At 34.6% G+C, this 16,071-nt stretch overlaps 1 protein-coding gene across 4 annotated transcripts in view; it reads left to right on the forward strand.

Moving 5' to 3' along the window:
• Synj1 (synaptojanin 1) overlaps positions 1-16,071 on the forward strand; it is an 81,949-nt gene that overhangs the window by 49,065 nt on the left and 16,813 nt on the right. For all 4 annotated transcript variants that reach the window (XM_076866949.2, XM_076866950.2, XM_076866951.2 and 1 more), the window contains exons 14-22: positions 86-170; positions 7,190-7,330; positions 7,438-7,630; positions 7,893-8,051; positions 9,275-9,431; positions 10,155-10,272; positions 10,373-10,588; positions 13,396-13,474; positions 14,797-14,959. In XM_076866949.2, coding sequence (XP_076723064.2) covers positions 86-170; positions 7,190-7,330; positions 7,438-7,630; positions 7,893-8,051; positions 9,275-9,431; positions 10,155-10,272; positions 10,373-10,588; positions 13,396-13,474; positions 14,797-14,959 — 1,311 coding nt within the window. The remainder of the gene's footprint in view (positions 1-85; positions 171-7,189; positions 7,331-7,437; positions 7,631-7,892; positions 8,052-9,274; positions 9,432-10,154; positions 10,273-10,372; positions 10,589-13,395; positions 13,475-14,796; positions 14,960-16,071) is intronic.

The raw sequence follows: 16,071 nt of genomic DNA on the forward strand, positions 1-16,071 counted from the left end.
GAGATCTGGTGTTACGTTTTATTGGATGAGATTGTAATTTGATTAAGGCTATACTTAAAAGTATTTCTTGGATGCTTAATTGTAGATAAAAGAAGTAAACCAACTGATATATTTGCAATTGGTTTTGAAGAAATGGTAGAGTTGAATGCTGGAAACATTGTGAATGCAAGGTAAGCTGGTCAAGTAACACTGGAAATTTTACTTATTGAGGGACTTGGAACACAGGTAACATGTTAGCTTTTCATCATTGCTGTGACCAAAATGCTTCACAAACAACTTAGAGAGAAAAAGGATTATTTTACTCATGGTTTCAGAGGTTTCAGTCCATGGTTAGTCATCTTAATTGCTCTGAGCCTCAAGTAAAGCAGAACATCATGTCTTACCAGGGAAAAGGCTGCTCAACTCATGAGACAGGGTCTCCAAAGGCATGTCCCTAATGACCTACTTCCTCCATCTGTGCCCGACCTGTTTACACTTTTCTAACACCTCTCGGTAATCTATTTAGCTGTTAATGGGTTGATCCATTGATGAAATCAGAATCCTCATGATCCAATCACTTGCCCAAGTTCCCATTTCTGAACCTTGCTACACTGGGGACCAAGTCTTTAAAAACGTGAGACTATGGGGGACATTTCAGATCCAAGCCATAACAGGTAATTTAGTTATTGTTGCCAGGATAAATTGAGATAATATATGGAAAAGTGATCTTTAAGCTACGTAATACCAGTTCTTAAACTTGGTCTAAGAATCTCTCTACACTCTTAAAAATATTGAGAATCTTTATGGTTCGGATGTGGGGTGTCCCCCAAAATCTTACATGTGAAACAATGCAAGAAGGTTCAGAGGAGAACGGATTGGGCTGTGAAAGTCTTAATACAGTCAATGAATTAATCCCTGATGAGATTAACTTGAGTGGTGGCTGAAGGTAGGTGGGGTATGGCTGGAGGAGGTGGTACATTAGGGGCATAGCTTTGGGGTATATATTTGATTCTGGCAACTGAAGATATCTTTCTCTGCTTTCTGATCATCAAATGAACTGTTTCCCTCTGCCACACTCTTCCACCATGATGTCCTGCCTCACCTCAAGCCCTGAGGAATGGAGCCTGCTGTCTATGGATTGATACCTCTGAAACCACGAGCCCCTAAATAAATCTTTCCTCCTCTACAGTTGTTCTGGTTGGGTCTTTCAGTTGTAACAGTGAAAAAGCTGGCTAAAACAATCTCAAAGAAATTTTATTAATGTTGGTATATTTATTATATTAGAAATTAAACTTGAAAATTTAAAAATACTTATTTAACTCATTTTATTCTCATTATCCCAGATGTAGAACACCTATAAAAGCAAATATACCACTTATGGTAACTTTGAAATAATATTGAATGATTATTGTTTTAAGAGGTAATCTTTTGAGAAAAGTAACAGGTGAATATTTAGAGTGTTTGAAAAAATATAAATGTATTTCATAGATGAAAAGATATACAAAGGGTATATAAACTCTAGATTACATTTTCAACCTGTCTTAATGCACCTATATAAATTTCATTGAAATATTCACAGAATAACATTCCAAAATTTACTGAGAAGGTTGGCATGGTTTTATAGTTCTGCACATTCCTTTAATGTCTGACTTAAAACAACTAGAAACTTATATCTGCTTCTGTATCACTCTATTGCAGTGTGTTGTTTTAGTTGAACTATATGGAAGAAAAATCACATAAATGTGTAGTTGAAAAGGGAAAATTTTTAATGGCCTTTCCAGATAATTTTTTCCTCTGATATTATATCCAAACTCAACAAATGGTAGTGTCTTAAAGGTTAGTTGCAGAATAGAATATGAAACCATATCAATGACTTTAATCCCTCTATTTATACTGAAGTTCTTCATTGATACTTTATCCTTTCATATTTTTCAAAATATTTATTTTTTAGTTGTTGTTATACACAATACCTTTATTTTGTTTATTTTTATGTTGTGCTGAGGATCGAACCCAGGGCCTTGCAGTGCTAGGCAAGCACTCTACTGCTTAGCCACATCCCACCCCAATCCTTGCATAATTTTGTAAATCATATATTGGTCATTTGGAAAAGTTAACTTAGTTATGTAGAGTTACTAAAGTTTGATACATCTTATCATACATATCAAAGCACTATATTAGTTAATATCATCACTGATATATGAAAATTTTTTTTAAATATTGGAAACTGTAAAGATATGATAGCAGACACTAGTTTTCCAGAATTCTATTTTTTGCTTAAAAACTCAACTTTTATCATTATAAACAAATGTTCTTGGTTGTTTTTCTTGAAGAGACAGGGTTGGCTGAAAAAAATATATGTCTGATAATTAATCAAATCTGAATAGCCATAGTCTGTCATTAGTTCTTTCTTTATTTTTAAAAAAATATTTATTTTTTAGTTGTAGGTGGACACAATATATTTATTTCCTTTTTATGTGGTGCTAAGGATCAAACCCAGTGCCTCACATGTGCTAAGCGAGTACTCTACCACTGAGCCACAACCCCAGCCCTGTCATTAGTTTTTTCAAGAACAATTGTATTCCATGAAAAATGTGACAGTTTTATGCCTGTTATCTCAGTGTCTCTGGAGACTAAGGTAGGAGGATTGTAAGTTCAAAGTCATCCTGAGCAATTTAGTGAGACCCTGTCTCAAAATAAAAGCTAAAAAGGGCTGGGGATGACCTTATATTATACTACAGAGCTATAGTAACAAAAATGGCATTGTAACAATACAGTAGTTTTAGCACCAAAACAAGCATGAAGAACAAGGCAATAGAATAGAGGAGACAGAGACAAACCTACATAAATACAGTCATCTCACATTAGACAAAGCCTCCAAAAACATACACTGGAGAAAAGATAAACCTCTTCAACAAATGGTTCTGGGAAAACTGGAAATCCACATGTAGTGGAATGAAGTTTAATGCCTGTCTCTCTTCACAAAAGTCAACTCATAGTGGATCAAAGACCTAGGAATTATACCAGAAACCCTGCAACTCCTAGAAAAAAATGTAGATCCAATACTCCAACATGTCAGCTTAGGAACCAGCTTTTTTTAAATAAGACATCTAAAATACAAGAACTAAAATAAAGAATCAATAAATGGGATAGTATCAACTAAAAAGCTTCTTCACAGCAAAGGAAACAATCAAGAACATGAAGAGGGAGCCTACAGAATGGGAGGAAATCTTTGCCACCAGCACATCAGATAGGTTGTTAATTTCCAGGATATGCAAAGAACCTCCAAAAGCTTAACACACACACACACACAAAAAAAAAAAAAAAAAAAAAAAAAACCAAACAAATAACCCAATTAATAAATGGGCAAAGGAACAAAACAGATGCTTCCCAAAAGAATAAATACAGTCGACAAGTATATGAAAAAATATTTAACATCTCTAGCAATTAGAGCAATGCAAATTAAAACTATATTGAGATTTCATCTCACTCCAACCAAGATAGTAGAATGAACAACTTTCCTACAGTGAATCTCAACATCATGTACATCCACAAGACTGGGATCCAAATTAGAATATATTCCATGTTTGTATAAATATATCAAAACAGATTCTACTGGCATGTATGATTAAAAAGAACAGTTAAAAAGTGGGGGCTAGGGATGTACTTCAGTGGTAAAGCACCCCTGGGTTCAATCTCCCAGGTCCGTGTGTGTGTGTGTGTGTGTGTGTGTGTGTGTGTGTGTGTGTGGTGGTGGTGGTGGTAAGAAATGGCAATTAGCTCACAACTCAAAGTATTGGATACTTTTCCTTGAGATAATCATACTTGAGTATGTAGAATCACTTTGTGTATATTTCCCATTTATCACATTATCACATAGAATGTTGAAAAGATTTGACTCAAGGGTTAAGCTTGATAAAACTATGCTTACTGCATCATTAAGGACAGTCTTAAGGAAAAATGCCTTTTTTATTTTCCTGAAAGTACATCAAAATGAGGATATATTGACTACCAAAAAGTTTGGTGTCTGGTTTCAAGTGAAGTCATCACTTTTAACATTGTTGCTTTGGCATCATCAGTGCAAATGTCGGCCAACACAGTGAAAAAAGCAATGTCTCAATAGTGTTATAAAAACAGTTTTGACTCCATTGATTTGGGGAGTCCTCAGAGATGTCTCCAGACCACACTTCAGAGAACTGAAGCCAATTTACAAGTACAAATTGAGTAAAACTTAAAGCTTAAGTGTTTTAACAAAATATAATTGCTTTTATATGTGAAAAATTGCCCATTTTATAACATTTTAAAAGATTTTCAGAAGAATATTGTCGCTAAAATAGTATGGTTTTGTCATCAATTTCAGAAATTACAATTATTTTGTTGGCCAAAGTGAATTATAATTCAGTTAGGGAAGTAGAAAAACATTGTGCTGCTCAAGTAGCTTTTTTGAAAATATATATTTGATTTTGAATAGAGCATACTTTTAAGGTTCTTGGTACCAAACAAATTGATCAATTGTTTGTCTAAAAAGAGTTAAATAAATTTCTCTTTAATAAAAAGCAGTGATTGTTTATTCATTTATTTAACCAGTTGATCACATAATTTTAGGTAGTACAGATATATACCTCAGTGAATAGTACAGACAGAAACACCTGCCTTATTTTTTTTTTAATATTTATTTTTTAGTTGTAGTTGGACACAATACCTTTATTTCACTTATTTATTTTTATGTGGTGCTGAGGATCAAACCCAGGGTCCCGCACGTGCAAGGCAAGTGCCCTACCGCTGAGCCACAACCCCAGCCCAGAAACACCTGCCTTCTTGGACTTTGTATTCTAGTGGGAAGAGACAGACAATAACTATAGTAGATTATAGAGCATGTTAGAAAAGTGTTATGAAAAATAGATAGTGGTAAAGGGAATCAGGTCTGTGGAGGTGGAAAGTGTCGACAGTTTTAAATGGAATGATCAGGTTAGGGTTCAGTGACCTGAAGAGTGGCATAAAGAAAATGAGGAGGATACTGTTTTCTTTCCAGAAAGAATGCACATTATGGTAATGGGACTATGGTAGGTGGTGAGACAATGTTTGGAGGTTGTATTGCATAGTATTAGATTGATGGGTATGAGGTCATATTTATACTTAACATTTGTGTGACCTGGAACAAGGAGAGAAAACTGTTTTGCTCTTGATTGGCAGTTCTTAGTTTCAAACTTAATGCTATCAAACTTCGTATAGATAAGAAAAAGATTGAACTTTTATCTGGTATTTCTTATATGAACAATATTGCATATAATCTCTGCTTTTTATAATCCAGTCTATTATGATTGACTATGAAATGTAGAAATTATGAAGTTAAAATTTTTTAACTCCTCATGAAATAATTAATCTGATCAATCATCATCAGTAAATGCTAAATTCTAAAAGAAGGGTTAGTGGGAAACTCTGGAATCCATTACTGATCTAAATCAGTTTAACATTACTAGAGATGATGTGCCTTTTGCTTTGATATGGTGGGAGGTACACAGCACAAACCAGTAGCTTAGTTTTACCAAAATTAATGCATAAATAAATTTGATCATGGTTTTTAATCTAGTTTTTACATTAATCATTTTACAGGAAATATAAGGGATAGAGGAGATATGTTAAGATAAAATTAAAACATCAGCCGAGTCCAATTTGTTGAATATTTTATGGGCATATGACCCAGTTTCTTTCAAAAAAAAGAAGAAAAATGATATTAAAAACAGGATGGTGGAGGGGGGCAGGGGATTAGCAATGATGGTGGAATGTGATGGACATCATTATCCAAAGTACATGTACGAACACATGAATTGATGTGGACATACTTTATATACAAACAGAGATATGAAAGATAGTGCTCTATATATGTAATAAGAATTGTAATGCATTCTGCTGTCATGTATTTAAAAATAAAATCAATTTAAAAAACCAAGTCATATATGATTTTACATTGAACAAATAAACAATATATACATATTGAGAAAAAAAGAATTAAGAAAAACAGGATGGTAATATTAGAGATATAAAAGATTAAGAGAGATTCAAGAGACTTGGCAAGCAAATGTGTTGTGTAGGCCATGTTTTCCCTCTGTTTTAAAGAAATAAACTGGGTTAATCAGCATTTCATTGCTTTAACCAAAATACACAACCATACTTAGAAGAGGAAAAGTTTATTTTGGCTCCTAGTTCCAGAGGCTTAGTCCTTGGTCAGTTGAGTCTATTGCTCTAAGTCCAAGGTGAATTAGAACATCATGGTAGAAGGGGATGGTAGGGACAGCTGCTCCATTCATGGCAGCAAGGAAGCCTAAAAGAGGAAAGGGGGAAGGGGTTACAGAAAAGATGAACCAATCAGTGACTACCTTCAGTGACTCACCTCTTCTGGCTGCACCCACCTGCCTAACAGCTCTCACAACCTGATAATTTGACCTCTAAACATTCCTGCATTAACACAGGAGCTTTGGGGGGGTGGGGAAGATGCCTCATGTCTAAACCATTACACAAACCAACCACAATAAGATATTTTTAGGTATTAAGATATTAAATTCATATTAAATATGAACCAAGTATTAGATGATATTAAGGAATTGTTAAAATTTAAGTGTGATAGTAGCATAGTGGTTATATAAAAATAAAAATGTCCCATTGCATTAGAGATGAACAATGAAATATTTATGAATGAAATGGTGTGTATCATAGATTTGGTCTAGAATGTTCCAGGTTTATTTAAGAAAGCAAAAAAACCAAAACAACCACCACCATGAGTGGGGGGGGGGGGGTTGACAAATGTTTGTTGTATTAAAGCTGAATAATGGAATATGGTGGTTTATTTTATAATCATCTCTTGTACATTGAAGAGTTTTCATAAGTAATTTTAAAAACTAAATCAATTGTAATTCTAGAAAATAAGAAAAATGTCTGAAATGTCTGGAGGCACATACTTCTCCTTGACCCTAATGAATACCTAAGAAAAAAATAGTGTACAAGCTTGTAATTACTCGTGTTATTTATTAAGTCAGTTCATATTTTCTTTGTAAAGGAGTTATAGATAAGATTTTGAAGTGTGCTGTTATTTTGGTCAAATTTCTTCTTAAATGAAACAAACAAAAATAGCCTGGAGAAAGATTTTAGAGTTTTGAGAAATTCAGGTAAAGTATTGTATCTTTTTAAAGATTCCCTTTTTAATATTTTCTGTTAGCACAACAAATCAGAAGCTGTGGGCTGTAGAACTTCAGAAGACAATCTCCAGAGACAATAAGTATGTGCTGCTGGCTTCTGAACAGTTGGTGGGCGTCTGCCTGTTTGTTTTTATCAGACCACAGCATGCTCCTTTTATCAGGTCAGTAAACAGCACTCTCCTAAGGCTACTTTCTGCCACTAAATATCTATAAAAAGGGCTAGAATATTGCTTCAGGGAAACACTTATCTGTAGTTCTTGTTTCAAAGGGATGTTGCCGTTGATACTGTGAAGACTGGGATGGGAGGTGCAACTGGAAATAAAGGAGCAGTTGCAATCCGAATGCTCTTCCATACAACAAGCCTTTGCTTCGTCTGTAGCCACTTTGCTGCAGGGCAGTCACAAGTCAAAGAGAGAAATGAAGATTTTGTAGAAATAGCACGAAAATTAAGTTTTCCTATGGTAAGCTTCTGTTGCTTGTCCTTGAAAATAAAGCTTTGAAATGTGTTTTTAATTACCTCAAATTCTATATTACAGTTTTTGAAAATTTAAGTTAGTTCTTAGAAACATCAGCAGTATTCACCTATAGAGATAATTTCAGGTGTTGTTACTATTGGGTTAAAGAAACAGAATTGTGGGAGGGGAGGCATATCTGAGGCAACAAAATAATGTAAAACATTTATACAAGTTGTTTTGAACATAAAATTCCATCTCATGCTTTCAGGGAAGGATGCTCTTTTCCCATGACTATGTATTTTGGTGTGGTGATTTCAACTATCGAATTGATCTCCCTAATGAAGAAGTCAAAGAGCTCATAAGACAGCAAAATTGGGATTCCCTTATAGCAGGAGATCAACTTATCAATCAGAAAAATGCTGGGCAGGTACATACATGCTTGAGAAGTTATTTGCATTGAGAAGGGATTTGGGGTTATAAAACATGCTTTCCTTAATCAGTTTTTTTAATTTCTTGGATGATATTTATACCTAAATACTTATGTGTAGATAAGCAGATATAGAATTACCTCTCTTGAGAAAAGAGAGAGCATGCTCATGTGTGGCATACAGAGCTCATTATAATTCTCAGAAAGAAAAATATGTGTCTGTAAGACTCACTTTCAAGTAGAAAGTATACTTTTGGTGGGCACAAATGATGGTAATAGTTTTGAATTTTAGTTTCCAGGGTTATTGGTTTTGGTATTTAAGAGCATAGGATAATCTTTTTAAAAGATTTTTTTAAGATGGACACAATATCTTTATTTATTTTGTTTATTTTTATGTGGTGCTGAGGATCGAACCCAGTGCCTCACATGTGCGAGTCAAGCGCTCTACTGCTGAGCTATAAACCCAGACCCATAGGGTAATTTATTTTGTTGTTTTCTTCTGTTTTATCATCTGCCCCTTTTTTTGGAGGGGGTGGATACCAGGGATTGAATTCGGGGGCACTTGACCACTGAGCCACATCCTCAGCCCTATTTGTATTTTATTTGGAGACAAGGTCTGACCGAGTTGCTTAGTGCCTCACTTTTGCTGAGGCTGGCTTTGAACTTGAGATCCTGCTTCAGCCTTCCAAGCCTCTGGGATTATAGACGTGCACCATTACACCCAGCTCTCATCTGCCTTTTTGAAACTTATGACCACAAAATTTTGGAAGAATTTATTCTTAAAAAATAGAGCCCACTTGATACAATGCTTGGGGATCATAAGATGTGAATTCTTATACTCTAGGTACCATTTAACAGTTTTAGACATCAGCTCTGTATTTGGGAATAAGTTGTAAAACTAGGTGATTTCCAAAATTCCAAACTGTTTTCAATGTCTCCTATAGCTTAAGGACTTAGAGAATTCCCTTATTCATGTTTTTTTAAAAAAATATATGTTTAATGAAAGGTTAAACAAGTGCTAAGGAAAAGGCCACATTTGTCTTTTGTTTTTGTGGGTTTTTTTTAAACTTTATTCCACTTAGTTAGTTAAAGTGTTCATTAGATGATACAAATTTCATTCCAGGGTATTTATTACATAATAGATATTTAATGAATGATTGCCTGAACAAAAACAGAACTTTTGTGCATTTTACAATAACTTGCTTTGTGTATGTTTATTTTAGATTTTTAGAGGATTTTTGGAGGGAAAAGTAACCTTTGCTCCTACCTATAAATATGACTTATTTTCTGATGACTATGACACCAGTGAGAAGTGCCGCACCCCTGCATGGACAGACCGTGTCCTCTGGAGGAGGAGGAAGTGGCCGTTTGATAGATCAGGTTGGAAAATGGACTTCTTTATTTAGGTGAATTAAAATGATATAAAACCAATGAAGAAGAAGAAAGCTAATTCTTTTCAACAAAAGTTACCTAGAATAAAATAAATAAAACTTAGATATGACATTTTTAAAAATAATCTGTTTTAGAGGCCTAATTTCATAAAAAGAGAAGGCAGGAAACTTTAAAAATTTTTCAGTTGAATACTAATTCAAGTTTTTAGGTTGAATAAATAAAGTGGTCTGTGTGTACTTTGAACTGTCACTTGTCTATTGAATTATTTTTTTTTTTTAAAGAAAGAGTGAGAGGAGAGAGAGGGAGAGAGAATTTTAATATTTATTTTTTAGTATTTGGCGGACACAACATCTTTGTCTGTATGTGGTGCTGAGGATCGAACCCGGGCCGCACGAATGCCAGGCGAGCGCGCTACCGCTTGAGCCACATCCCCAGCCCGATATTGAATTATTATAAAACACTATTTGGTCACAGGCCTCTAAGTAATCTTAGAAGTAAGGCCACATTATAATTTTTACTAAATAAACAAGAAAATGATAAAACTACTAAAAAAACCTTTGTAATTTAAAGGTGCCTAGACTTCCTGTCCATTAACAAGGGTGTCTGGCATTCTAGCCTTAGACAGCTAAAGCTAAGGAAAGGAAAGATATGCCTCTTTGCTGCACATGATCTGTCATGATCATATGGTCTTGTGTTTTGTTCTGACTGCAGCTGAAGATTTAGATCTTCTAAATGCTAGTTTTCAAGATGAAAGCAAAATACTGTACACGTGGACTCCTGGCACTTTGCTGCATTATGGAAGAGCTGAGCTGAAGACTTCTGACCATAGGTTTTAACTGTCTCAATATTTCTAATGGTGCTTGAAGTTGGTTTGAAATACATCCTTTTAAAAATATTTCTAACACATCTATCTTCCTTTATGTTTTAAGGCCTGTTGTTGCCCTGATTGATATAGATATATTTGAAGTTGAAGCCGAAGAGAGGCAAAACATTTATAAAGAAGTAATTGCAGTTCAGGGTCCACCAGATGGTACAGTATTGGTTTCAATCAAAAGTTCTTTGCAAGAAAATAATTTTTTCGATGATGCATTAATTGATGAGCTCCTGCAGCAGTTTGCAAATTTTGGTGAAGTTATACTCATAAGGTAAGTAAAATATTTGTTATCCAAAAGCAGCTCATGATTCACAAACAATAGTTTCTGTATTACAGATTACCTAATTGGTGTTTTAATAATGTATGAATATTTTTATTTCCAAACTAAAGAAAAATCATACTATAGATGTTATTCAAAGAGCTCATAGGTTTTGAAACTGAATTCTCTACTTAGAAAGCTTAAATTGAATAATGAAAATTTTATATGAACAGTTGAAGAGAGAAATATGTGCAAATTCAGAGATGACTTCTTGAGATTCCTACACAATGTAATGTATAAACAAGCTCTATAACAAAACAAAGCTGTGATTATTTTTTAAGGAGTGATAAAAGTTAAGTGGAGGGATTATCCCTCCTTCAGATTAAGAAACATGATGTTTAGATTAGTTTAAGTCTGTTTAATTTCCAACCGAGAGAAATGATGAACAGTTCGGAGTCATTCGATTCAGTCTTGGTTTCCCTCATTGGTTTAACATCTGCCCTTTGCAGAAGCAGATGCTTCTTTTCTTGTTTTAAAAGTGTTCTCTCCCATATGTGTAGCAGTTTTGAGAATGACATGTATATTTGAATGCCATAGAGAAAGAAGTACTATTAAATGCCTTTTTGTGGTGTTTGCTTTCTTAGGTATGTTTACAGATGTTCAATGAGCACATCTCTTTACTAGGTGCTGTGGAAGAGCAGAGGAGCACTTGATGCAACTTCTGCTTGTAGTCTTGTTGGGAAGAGCCACATAATAAACTTCCCTGTATTCTAAAAGTACAGTTCACAGATGGTGTGCTTTCTGTAGAATGAAAATCATGCCTGAGACACTTTAGAAGTAAATGAGGAAATTGTATTTAGACTTCCCTCAGATTTTTTGACAACAATATTTTAAACCTTAAAAAAGAAAACAAAAATCTTTTAAAATTTTAAGACTCTAGGAAGTACATAATGAAATCTTCCAAGTTCACAGATGCCAGTAAGCTCTGCCAACTACAGAAATGCCATACCACCAAAAGGATCTGTGCACTGTGTGAGTGGGCAGCAGAGTAGCCAATAAGCATCCTCATGAGTAAATGTGAAATACTGCTCTCAAATGAGTCCAGATTGTGTAAGGAATGAAAGGTTGATAAAGGAAAGGGACCTATCTGTCTTTGTAACCCACTGGGATTTTCTTAGCTCAAAATTGGAGCCAACAGCATTCCTCAAAATGCTTATTATCATGATTAGAAAAAGTATTGGTAAGAAAATAAGGCGACATTAATATAAAACTGTGAGGTGTCTCCACACCTGGAATATTCATTGTTATACCTTATGATAGCCCAGTTGATAAAGAAAAAGCAAGCAATGAAAGTAAGCAAAGAAACAAAAGTAAACAAAACTGTAAGCATTAAAACTAAATTATTCCCTTTTGGTCTAGAATAAGAAGCCATTAAAGAATGACTGAGTCTGTAAATGCCTTTAAATTTAAATAAGTGGTTCCTGGAAATGTAGACAGGACAAATTTGGATACATTTAAATATATAAATTAATTGAAGGAAAAGACTATTGCTTTTAGGTTAGTGGTGAAAGTAGGAAGAAAATACAGTTGCTAGAGGACCTACTTAAATCCATGAATGTCTAAAAACCGAAATCTCTTGTTAAAGTTAAAAATGTGTAAGGGTCACTTTGTTAATTGAGGATAAGGACCAAGAAATTATTTTATGACCTAGAATCATAAAAGCTTTGGTACCACGATCAAAGAACAAATAATGTTCAGTGTTGGGGAACTGGTGCGGCCTCAGTGCAGCCCTAACAGATGTTTGTGACCTTTGAAGAGGAATATCATCTGTTGCCAACAATATGAAAAAGATACCTTCATATTCTCTAAGAATAACATCTCTGTATGAGAATGACAGCATCTTGACATTACAGTATCCTGAATCCTGCAGCTTAATAACTTTATGCCAAAGAAATTGAATCAGTTACCTTGGTCATGTTTTAGTGATTATAAAAATCTGTTCCAGGCCCTTGATTTCAACAGGGTAAAGTACTATGTGCACTTTTGCTTAATATCCGTAATGTATACCTTTGAGTCCTAGTGTGAAAGTGTGTATGCACGTAGGTGTCTGTGTGTGTATCGTAGATATTTTCTCTATATAGTTGCTAATGGTTCAGGTCTTACTGTTTTGTTCTTTTTAGCACAATAATTTTATTATATAACAGTGACCGTCCTTGAAACTTGTTCTAATGTCCTTTTTTTAATTTCCCCTTTGGAGGTTTAATTTCATTCCAAAAGTATAAACTTAAGATCATACCAAAGACCATTGAAGGGCCAAGAGTTGTATTGTCAAGAACTAAAGACAGACTATAACCTAAGACTTCTTGTAACCTGGTGTGTGTGTGTGTGTGTGTGTGTGTGTGTGTGTGTATTGTGTGTGTCTGTGTCTGTCTGTCTGTCTCTGGTGGTAACTCCCTGTCATCTTTTTTGATCAAATGTCATTTAAGGAAGACACTGAGACAATAAAAATACATACTCCTGGACTACAGGGTTAGGAGACTTGTATCTTTGCTCTGTAGTTTACTCTCTTTATATTTAAGATCATTTTGAACAAGGCCCATTTCTTCTCCCTGTTTTATTAGCCTAGTGTTTGAAAGAACAGGGATTGAAGTGTGAGGGGGAAGAGTGCCCTCTCCAAGTCATCATCAGTCCTATTGTCCTCCCTCCTTATACTCCTGACCTCTGTCAGCGTGTTATCAGTAATCAGTGGACTTTAGTCATTGAGTTAGTTCTAGCTAAAGAATTAATTGGTTTTTTTATTGCTTTTATCTTTATTAAAGATTTGTAGAAGATAAAATGTGGGTTACATTTTTGGAGGGAAGCTCTGCATTGAGTGTTCTGAACCTAAATGGTAAAGAGGTAAGTTAGTTGTATTGATTTTAAGCCATTCTGAAATTGTCTGATGACTCTACTTGTAGGCCTGCAGCAAGATTATCTTTAATGTATTTTCAGTTAATGAGGTAAAAGGCCCTGGGTTTGATCTTCATCACCACATTAAAAAATAAAATAAAGATATGTGCCCACCTATAAGTAAAAAATAATTTAAAAAAAGAATTTTATTGATTTTAACAAGTAATAAATGACCTGTAAAGCATGTGGCTAATTTATGAAATTGAATTGATTTTAATACTTGGACTAATAATCAAGTGATAGATTATTAATTCTATGTACTCTGACTTCAAAACTTAATGTGGATGCCAAATTACTATTAAACACAGCTTTGCCATTCAGATTACCAACTTTTCAACCTTTGTGCCTTCAAAGAATTTTAATATCAATAACACATTCAGCCAGGGAAGCTCTGCACCCACAAAGATGCCAACTTTTAGCACAGCATATTGATCAGAGGTACACAGTTCATTTGTAAATACCAAAAGAATTTCCATCTTGTTCATATCAAAAAACTTCAAACAAAAGAATTTGGAACTGTGTGTGATATAACTTATGTAGAAAGCAAGTTTGTTACACTTAATATGGGTTTTAGTGAGAATTTCTTTTTTGTGCACAATCTGACAATTCTTGACCAACTAGTCTTAAAGCCGTTGGAAAGTTTTTTAAAGTATTTTAAAAGTATTTCAATATGACCTGGCACAACTTGATTATAACATGTTGTTGGTTTAATTAAATCATATTTTAGTCTAAAAACCACTCAAATTTATAGCAAAGGCAGAGTGCCAGTTTTGCAGATGTCTGTTGTTCTGTTTTTAGAATGATTAATTTTTGTGGAAGATTTAAAATGATGTTCAGTTCTCACAATATTCTAAATGCTAGCACTGTATAGGTTAAAGATACTCTAACATGTCTTCTATATATTTTTTTCATGTAGCAACAGTTATTTCTGTTATTTATTATTTTAATCTGATGATCAAAATAAAATACAAAATTGGGTAACAAAGTTGTCAGGGAATTTACAGCTGGCCAAGAAGAGGTACTGACTGTGGTAAAGGAAACTTGAATCTTTGTGCAGCCTAGAAAAGAAGACCTTTATATATAGCATCACAAGCCTTAAGGGGAGAATTGGGAATAGCCTTCAAACTAGTTACAAAGTGGAAGAATTATGTTGAATTGAGTCTAATTAAATTAATCATTTATACCATTGCGTAGTATGACTAAGGCTGCCTCTTTCTTCCAAAATAATAGTTTTCATATTACTGAATTTTATATCTTTTTTATTCAACTAGTTATTGAGCCGGACAATAAACATTACTTTAAAAAGTCCAGACTGGATAAAAAATTTGGAAGAAGAAATGAGTTTAGAGAAAATTAGTGTCACATTGCCTTCATCAACAAGCTCTACCCTGCTCGGTGAAGATGCGGAGGTTGCAGCAGATTTTGATATGGAAGGTTCGTTTGTTTGTTGAATAGGTTTACTTCTGTAGCGCTGGGAAGTTTCTTTCCCATCAGTAAAGTCTTAATGCCAAGTTTATCTTTCTCTTTCTCCTTGGGACACACATAGAAGTATTCATTAGGTTTATGTGCCAGGTGCTGGAAATCCAATGACTTTGGTCCTTGCTGTCCTAGAATTCATTGCTTCACAGGCAGTTATAATAAAGTGGCATCAAAGTGATAATGAATGGTACTATAGTAGCTCATAATAAAATTGCCTAGCCAGGATTTGAGGAGTTGGGTGAGGTTTCACAGAGGAATTGAAATTTAAAAATCTGAAGACTGAGGGGGGAATTGTATTAAAGAGGATAGATTAGAATGATTTAGGGAGAAAGCATATGTATAGGCCTGAGAGGGAGAATGAAGATCTAAATTCATTATACAAGAGTGTTTCTGAGGGAGAAAAAAAATGCAGCAGGAGGAACAGTTGTGGGGTGGAAAATGAATTTCATTCTGAATATGTGGGATTTGAAATGTCTGTGGGTTCAGGAGTTCCAGATATCAGCTCTTGAAAATGTGGGTTTGGTGCTCAGGAGAAAGCTCTGGACTCAAAAGGTAACTCTAATGGCCAATAAAGACACGGTTATTTAATACTCTGGCTTAGTACTAGGGTTATGTAGAGACAAGAGAAAGAATTGAATATGGAAAAATAGTCCTGAGATAGAATATGAACATACAGTTCAAAGAAAGGCAGAGGCTGCCCAGTAAAAGGAAATGAGAAGAAACAACTAAAAATGTCAGGGACTCAGGAGAATTTTGTAGTTTTAAAAATCGAGGAAAGAAAGTATAATAAGGAAGGAGTAGTTCATGGTATCTTGGAGACAGAGAGATGAGTAGAAATAAGGATAGAATCTTGACCTTCTGATTAAATAACAGGGAAAAAAGCTGGCAGTGACCTTCGTAGGAGTAATTTCAGTGGTTGTTGGAGCCAGATGGAAGAAACTGTCATGGGTGGAAGGTGAAGAAGTGGAGGGGGTGTAGAAGCTCTTTAAGGAAACCTGGCTAAAAGTGGTAGATAAGAGGACAAGAGCTTCATGGAGACGGGGTGGGGCGGGTGGGGGACGGGGGGT

The sequence above is a fragment of the Callospermophilus lateralis genome, chromosome 10 (genome assembly GCF_048772815.1).
Source record: "Callospermophilus lateralis isolate mCalLat2 chromosome 10, mCalLat2.hap1, whole genome shotgun sequence".
Lineage (NCBI taxonomy): Eukaryota > Metazoa > Chordata > Mammalia > Rodentia > Sciuridae > Callospermophilus > Callospermophilus lateralis.